General features: G+C 30.8%; 1 protein-coding gene across 1 annotated transcript; it reads left to right on the top strand.

Moving 5' to 3' along the window:
• Positions 1-3,639: 3,639 nt before the first annotated feature.
• Positions 3,640-6,838, top strand: LOC111375210 (protein REVERSION-TO-ETHYLENE SENSITIVITY1-like). The gene is made up of 3 exons (XM_022998010.1): positions 3,640-3,788; positions 5,091-5,506; positions 6,235-6,838. The coding sequence occupies exons 2-3, from the start codon at positions 5,222-5,224 to the stop codon at positions 6,655-6,657; spliced, it is 708 nt and encodes a 235-aa protein (XP_022853778.1). The 5' UTR covers positions 3,640-3,788; positions 5,091-5,221; the 3' UTR covers positions 6,658-6,838.
• The last annotated feature ends 1,643 nt before the right edge of the window (positions 6,839-8,481 follow it).

Here is an 8,481-nt window from a genome sequence, read left to right as displayed (position 1 = left end):
ATCAAATGGATTTGGTTGTTTAACTTCTGATAATAAATGTAGCTGTTGGTTAAATAATTTACATTGAGCAATTGTGGTTTAACATTCAAGTTAATCTTGTGTAATCGATCGTGATTCTATTGAGAATAAGACATAATTTCTATTTCTGGTTGACATATGAGTTATTCTTTCCACTTTGCTTGTCTGTGCCATGGAAGGCTACTTCACATTTATTGATAGTTACCTTCTTTAAGTGAAATATTATTTAGGTCTTCTGTCCCTCTTTGTCTCCTATCCGGGTCGTCAATTCTTATTTGTCTTCTATTCTTTTAAAGTTTTTTTTCTACATACTCATTTTCAACCATGCATTCAAACAATAAAATATTTTACACGTAAATTCAAAATTTTTCCTTAAATTTAATTACACGTTCTCCAACATTTCACTGTTCAAAACAATATTCTTCAAAAAAATGACAAACAATCAACCTAATCACTTGAGTTCTCTTTCTTTTATCAATGTCTGTGTTCGCTTTAGTCAAATCAGGAACTGATAGAAGGAAAAGTTGACACGGATTTAACAATCTATTAATCTATTTAGTTTATTATTTTAGGCTTTGTTTGTCTATAATTTTTCACATTTTATCACATTATTTTTTCTGTAATACTCATTTTCAACCACACATTTTTTATTAAAATAATATTACATATAAATAAAAAACTTTTCTTTCTTTTTTAACCATACATTTTAATATCAATCATTATTCCATAATACATTATTCACAAATAATGGGACACAAAAAAAGCACTTAATTTATTCTTAAAGTTCTCATAGTGAGATTTTGCTAAAAAAAAATTTAAATAAAAAAGAATGATAAAAAAGAAAAGAAAAATTTAACTATAAATTTTTTGGGTAAAATTGTCCAAATAGAAGTTTTTTCATGGTATCGAACAAAAGGAGTTTGCTGCCTATAAGGCTTCTTCAATATATTGAACAGGAAGGTAGTACTGGGCTGTAGTCCAGTGCTACCCAAGTCCATATCTAAAATAATGTAATAAATGGTCCATTAAAAATAGAAATTTAGTCATTTAGCCCACTATCAACCCACCAGTAGCCCAATTGTACAGACAATCCCAGCCCAATGTCACTCTAATTTTGAGAAATTTAGGCCCATACGTCCAAAACTTTGACTTTTTGTTTATTGTGTATGATGCGTATCCATATTTAATTTAATTTTGCGTGTTAAATTTTTTGTTATAGTGTTTCATATATGAGAATGCATAATTAAAAGAATATTGTCAATTAATTATCTCATATATATATATATATATATCACGTAGAGCGACTGTTGTAATAAGCAATTATGAATTACTCTAATTAAACTTTTTGTTATACATTCATTTATTTCTATTTTGAACTTTTTGCTCTACACTGCCTAATATTTTTAGCTAGTACTTTTGTGACCCTTCAATTCATCATCTTGAACGCTATTGATGGGATTTTCTTATTTTAGTTACTTTTTGGAACAAAATGGATAATAAACTTTCTTGTCAATTGTATGAAAATTTACATCGAACGAGAATTCACTATGAATTTTGATGTTGATTTATAGTAGATGATTTTATGATAAAAAATTTCGTCAAGTACAACTCTAGATAACGTTGTATTATGACTTCTTTTTTTTTTAATAAAAAACTTTTATGCTAGCTGAACTTTATTTATTAAGCCCCCTGTTTAACATTTATTAACTCAATTTTTTTTTAAATTCTTTTTTAACTACATATTCATATAATAAAATATATTGCGCATAAATGCATATTTTCTTTTCTACTTTTTAACCACATATTTTCTAAAAAATTACTATTACAAAACTCATTATCACATTAAAAAAAAAAAAACTCATTTTAGTAAATGTCAGAAAGGGGGCTAAATTACGAAATTGTTAGTTGTTTACTCATAGTTCAGGGACAAACTTAATTGGGGCTTCGGCAACATAGTTATGTAGAAACAGAGAATTGGAATAAATTATTTTTCCGTTGATTTTTAAATATAATCCATGTTCGTCACCCTTTTCGCGATATCTTTTCTTGTATTCATTTTTAATCATATATTTAGCTCTTGTTTGGACCTTATTTTGGGAGGAAAATGGATTTTTAAATAGTGTATTGATGGAAAATGTGTGGTTAAAAAATAAGGAAAAATTTTGAATTTACTTGTAATATTATTTTATTGAATAATGTGTGGTTAAAATGATATCAAAACACTGTTTAAGAATACATTTTTTTCCAAAAAATGGAACTCAAACAAGGGCTTACACAATAATATATTTTAAATATAAATATAAAACTTTTCCTTATGTTCTAATCACAAATTCTCAAAAAATCACTATTCAAAATATTATTTTCCCTAAAAATTCTCATAAAAAGGAGACAAATGGGAACTTATTTAACATGGGTAATTAGCACAAAAATGTTTTTACTTTTCAATGTTATTATGTAACACGTCCTTTTTTTTTAATTTTGTGGCATTTTTACCTTTATTTTCACATTTCATTGTGAAAATCATTATTTTCATTTGTTTTTTCCATAAAAATAAGTAAAATAATAAATATACACTCCTATTTAGATGAAAGACAAAAAAAAAAAGGAAAATTAAAGAACAAACTACAATCACACCCCTAAACTTTTTTAAAAAGTGCAAATGAGTATAAATAAAATATTAAAAGGTAATTAACAAAACGTCCCTATATTTCAATATTATAGTACAAAACATTCATACCTTTTAATTTTTGATATTTTCGCAATTATTCTCACATTTCATTTAGAAAATCATTATTTTGATCCACTTTCTGAATTAAAAGTTGAAAAATGACGAATATACTCTACTATTTAAATGAAACAAAAATAAAGAACAAATCGCAACTTTACCCCCAAATTTTTTAAAAAGTACAAATAAATTTCAAATAATAATTTTAAAATAAAAATTAAAACATCAAAAATCACTTTATTTTTTTAATTATTTATTGAAAATTTTGGGAGTATATGTGTAATCGTTCTTCAATTTTCTTTTCTTTATTTTTTTTGTTTTATTTGAAAAAAGAGGGTTTATGCATCATTTTACTGCTTTCAACTGAGAAAATGAATGAAAAAGATAATTTTCATAATGAAATGTGAAAATAAGGATAAAAATGACAAAAAAATGAAAAAGTATGGACATTTTACACAATAATATTGTAAGATAAGGGCGCTTTATGTTAATTACCCTTCTAATAATTGATTTGGACTCCTTTGTATTTTTTGAAAATGTTTAAGAACATGATTGCAATTTGTTCTTTAATTTATTATTATTTTTTTAAATAGGCGAGTATATTTGTCATTATATATATATATATATTGAGAAGTTGAATTAAAATGATGATTTTCGTAATAAAAATTGAAAGTAATGACGAAAATATCAAAAAATAAAAGATAAGAATATTTTGTATAATAACATTAAATTGTAAAGATGTTTTTGTGCTAATTATCCAAAGTTGCCAATGTTTGCCCTCTCCTCTCAGTCAAAGTAGTTCTTACCAAATTAAAACTGGGGCCCAAGTGTGTTGAGAGGGACAGAGAGTTGGTTAGGTTTCAGGTTCATGCATGTTTCCCACCTTTGGCCTTTTCCGTCCCATAAAAAAATCTGTTTTTTTTTTTTTTTAAATCAATGAAATAACTCCCAATAATTCCATAAAGGCTTTCATAGTTGTTAACGATTCTCTATAACATAAGTGAAGTTTCTAGAGAATCATTCAAGAGCATTTCATCTATTACAGGTTCTTGTCTTTATATTACTTCTTGAATTTTTTTTTTTAATATTCTCGATTTTTGATCTATTAATGCATTTTTTAAACCTACAGTTATGTGTTTTTGTTTATTTTTGAAGATGGGTTAGCCGAATTATTTGCATATGTGGCTGTGAATTGTCAAAATCGCATTTTTTTTTATCTTTTTGTTAGCCTGGAATATATATTTTCTTATGGGGTTTGAGTATTTTTTATCAGTTCAATTTAGTTGTGCAAAGTATTCCAATGGGCTTCTTTAATTATTCTACTGTAATGTTCTATTTTGTATTTGTATACTAGTTTTTGAGGAATATTTGTCGTTTATTCAAATTTAACAATTGTAAATGTTTACTCATGGGATCACAATTATTTATTTCTGAATCAATATATATTTTGGAAGTAATCTGCAGTCAACTTATTCTTGAAAGCATGCTTCATCTAAGAAAATTTAGAACGCGTTCTAGAAATAAAATGTGGTGATGCTTAGCTAATCTTAGAAGTTTAGTAATAAGAAATATATTTTAAAATAATAATTTTCCTGGAATGTACATATTTTGATAGAAAAAGATTTGGTTTCAAGTAAGTAACTTTTTAACTTAAGTAAGACAAAAGTAAATTATCCTAACTTGCTTAGAGATTGTTCAAATTGAAGCTGAATACATAGTAAAACCTTATTGTTTGTAAGTTTAGTTTTACTAATGTTTTACTAGATAAAAGTGCCTGAAATTTAGTGGTTACATTGTCTTTTACTATCATTTAAACCTATGCTAAGCAACGGCAGTTTTGTTGGGGCGTTGTGGGGGATAGTCGTCAAAAAAAAAAAAAAAAAAAAAAAAAAAAAAAAATTTTTTTTTAAAAATTTTTTTTAATATTAGTCTTGTAGTAGAACGAAGAAGGTAATGAAGTTTGTTAATGTTTGTAGAAATACGATTGTTTGCTTCTTGGATTGTCGTATCCTAAGTATATAGTGACTCGTGAAGTAAAAGTATTGGTGGTGCTAGAGATGTCGGGATTGTAGTCAAATAAATGATGGATAATAATAATGTTCCGTTAGATATCATTATGTAATCAGATTTTTAAACCCCACCTCCATGTTCTTTGCACTTTTCCACATTGGTTAACTGATGCTACCTGCCGTGACCAAATTTTTCTGCTGCACAACCTCAGACATACTTTATGCAGCCCATTTCACTTTGTGTCCTTACTTGTACTCTGTATTTCCCCTTTTTTTACCCCTGTTTCGTTTTTTTTTGGACAAAAAAAAAAATGTTTAGATCTAATATTCCCTTGCAGATATATTCTTCCATAAGTTGCAAAAACATGGATGTGCAGTATTCGTCCTACATATAGTTAATTGCATTGGAGAATATAATTAAGACTGCAGGATCATATATTTCAATAGGCCTTCAGGAAAACCTTCTCTGATGCAGCTTAATCTTAGTTATGGAGTTGAAAAGAAACTCACTGCTGAAGAAATCGAGCATGAATTTTGGCCATTGGATGAAATAGATCCAAAGAAAGCAAAGTTTCCTTGTTGCATTGTTTGGACACCTCTACCAGTAGTATCATGGTTGGTACCTTTCATCGGACATGTTGGCATATGTCGGGAGGACGGCACTGTTATAGATTTTTCAGGATCCAACCTTGTTAATTGTGATAATTTTGCATATGGTTCTGTTGCCAGATACCTTCAACTGGACCGAAAGCAGGTACATCTCATCTGAAATGACTCCTCTTAGCCGACTTTGCTGTTCTACTCTCTCTATTTGTGAATGGATTAAAAACTCTATCGGTTGTGCACAACTTATAGCGACATTCACTTTGGTCACTGATCTTTTATTCCCTTTTTTCTCTATGTTTAGGTATCACGTTCTACTAAATTAACGGAAATGCTGGCGAGACTAATGAAAATGATGATGTGGCATGGACGATCCACTATTGATTTTAGCGTCCAACTTGTCAAAAATGTATATTGTTGGATAAATTGTGCTTCTACAAAGAAAGGGAAAAAGTAGAAGTACGACTTGTCCAGCGAGAAGCCTTTTTGTCTAGTTGGATGATAAAAGTAATATCCCAAAAAATATATCATGCCACATCATCGTTTCTGTTAATTCCCTAGGAGTGCCCAAATGAAACAAAAATGAAAAGTTTTGGTGCCTAATATGAAATGACGCATATGTGACTAACAGTGATGTTAACCCATTTGAAAACGTTTATGAGCGGACGGGGTTGGGACTGGGGGAGGGGTTGCCTATGTTTGCATGGATAAACAAGAGATATCCTCAAAATAATCGTCTGTTCTTGTTATCCACGTCGAATGAGCATAAGTGTGTCATATTTTCATCTTAATGTGGTCATGTTTTCTTGAAGTAGAACTGGATAAATTTCATATTTTTATCAGTCCTACTGACAACGCTAATATACTTGGTACAAACAGTGCTGCTTTCCTTCAAACCTTAGTGGACATACATGCAAGCATCGCTACAAGCATGCTGATTTCGGCTCTGCAATCACCTGGGATGATGCCATTCGATCAACTATACATCACTTTGAGCCCAAGTCTTTCAATCTTTTCACATGCAACTGCCACTCTTTCATTGCGAATTGTCTGAACCAGCTTTGCTATGGCGGATCAATGACTTGGAACATGATTGATGTTTCTTCTCTTATACTATCTAAGGGGACATGGGTTGATGGCTTGTCTGTCTTAAGATCATTTTTGCCTTTCATGGTGGTTCTATGCTTGGGTGTCTTTATGGTTGGATGGCCATTTCTAATTGGATTATTTTCCTTTTCTCTTCTGCTTATTGGATGGTATTTGTTGGGAACTTACTGTTTTAAAAACCTGTTAGACTGTTAGATCCTTTTGCTCTTGTATGTCAGAGCAATGAGACTGACTAGAAGAATGAAGTTCTTTTAGGAATACAGGATTAGATTTACATCTATGAAGTTTTCAAATAGATATGTGATATGTAAAGTTTTTTTCCCCATTTGCGTTCGAACTTTCTTTTTGGTTAATAAGGGAGTGTACGGTAGAAATATTCCTACCCGTGGTGGCCCTGCTGGATTGCCATAAGGTGCTCACCACCGAATGTGCAGTAGTAAAGGCATCATATATTGGCGTTGTTGACTAGTTGTATCGTACCTAATGTCCTATGTGTTGGGAATCTACTTATATATGTACAGCGGAATTTAAAATAATTTTCGATTCCCACCAAGAATCGTCTTTGTGTTTAGATAGAAATTGTGATAAGATTGTACCTTTTTCCAGATCTGCGAACTTCTTTGCTATTTTTTTCGTTCAAACAATCTTGATTCGCCATTCACAGCTTTCCAATTGTCTAGCCTCCAACGGTAATCCACACAGAGAACAAGATTGCAGCTACCAGGGTTTTCTCTCTTGTGCCAGCAAGAATAATGAAAACCATATGGACCTCAAACCCTAGCCATGTATTTATATAAACACAAACGGGCTCGGTCCGGTCCGGTCCAATATTTAATTAAGCCAAATAATTAAACCCGGTCCGTGAATTAATTAATCCAATTAATTAATTCGGGAATATAAATAACAAATCAAATTAATTAATTTATCCAACGATTGTTAAATTAACCAATTGGCAATTTGCAATCTTCCAATTCTCTTATGTGTGCGACCCATTAGGTTCCCGACCACGATACCTAACGACGTGAAATATTATTTTGATCTAATCAAAATTGATAAATTAAAACACCCTTTTAATTTATCGTCAATTCACACTCGCCGTCCCTGATTGACATATAGCAATGTGTCAGGGCAATACATGTGACGAAAAATGTCACGTGGTATGACAAAATCAAATTCGTTCGTTTATCGTGAAACTATAATCCCTTCGTCAATATGATCCGATTAATTACGAGATATGAAATTGCGTCAATCTCGATCATCGATCATATCTTTCACTCCACTATTAAATCAATATAAGTCGAAAACTCATTTTCGACTTATGAGTACACCTTGGCCAAGGATTTCATCATCGATTTAATTGAATGAAACACAGATCATAATCTCCTACTATCTAAGAGTGACGAATCCTTTATTAATCAATCACAACCTTCATACGATTCTTAACGTACCCGAACGATGTCCTATTAGCGGCCCCTTTTCAGAGCAACATCCAACACCGCCAAATTATGACTGTCCTCATATAAGGAACCATGACGACCTCAAGTCAAAGGACCAATTCCACTACCGAATGTTAGAGATTAACCACTGACACTCAGATAGTTATCCATGTGGAATCTCTCGACGGGTCTCCAATATTTTGTTCTATAACAAAACATTTACGTGTTCATTTAAGTGTCACCACACTTTAGCTTGTGAGATCAGCTACTTACTTCACAAGTAAGAAATGCCACACGTGATGGTCGATCCGTAATAACGATATTCGTATCTCGTTATTACTTACGACCACTGACGATTTAAGATTCAATCAGATGTAATTTGTATCTCACAATCACAACTCCTTGTGATTAACAAATTACGAAGATTTAATTGTCTATTAATTAAATAATAGATCTGTCATTTTATTGCATTAATTATATATATAAAAGTATTTATGTCCAAAGTTGATTGGACCTAGGGCATAATATACTATGTGGCTACATGGATGAAAGGCTAGCCTGGGAGGCCTGCGCTTGGGTGTGG

Source organism: Olea europaea, unplaced genomic scaffold (genome assembly GCF_002742605.1).
Source record: "Olea europaea var. sylvestris unplaced genomic scaffold, O_europaea_v1 scaffold1349, whole genome shotgun sequence".
NCBI lineage: Eukaryota > Viridiplantae > Streptophyta > Magnoliopsida > Lamiales > Oleaceae > Olea > Olea europaea.
This window is presented reverse-complemented; position numbering and strand designations above follow the sequence as displayed.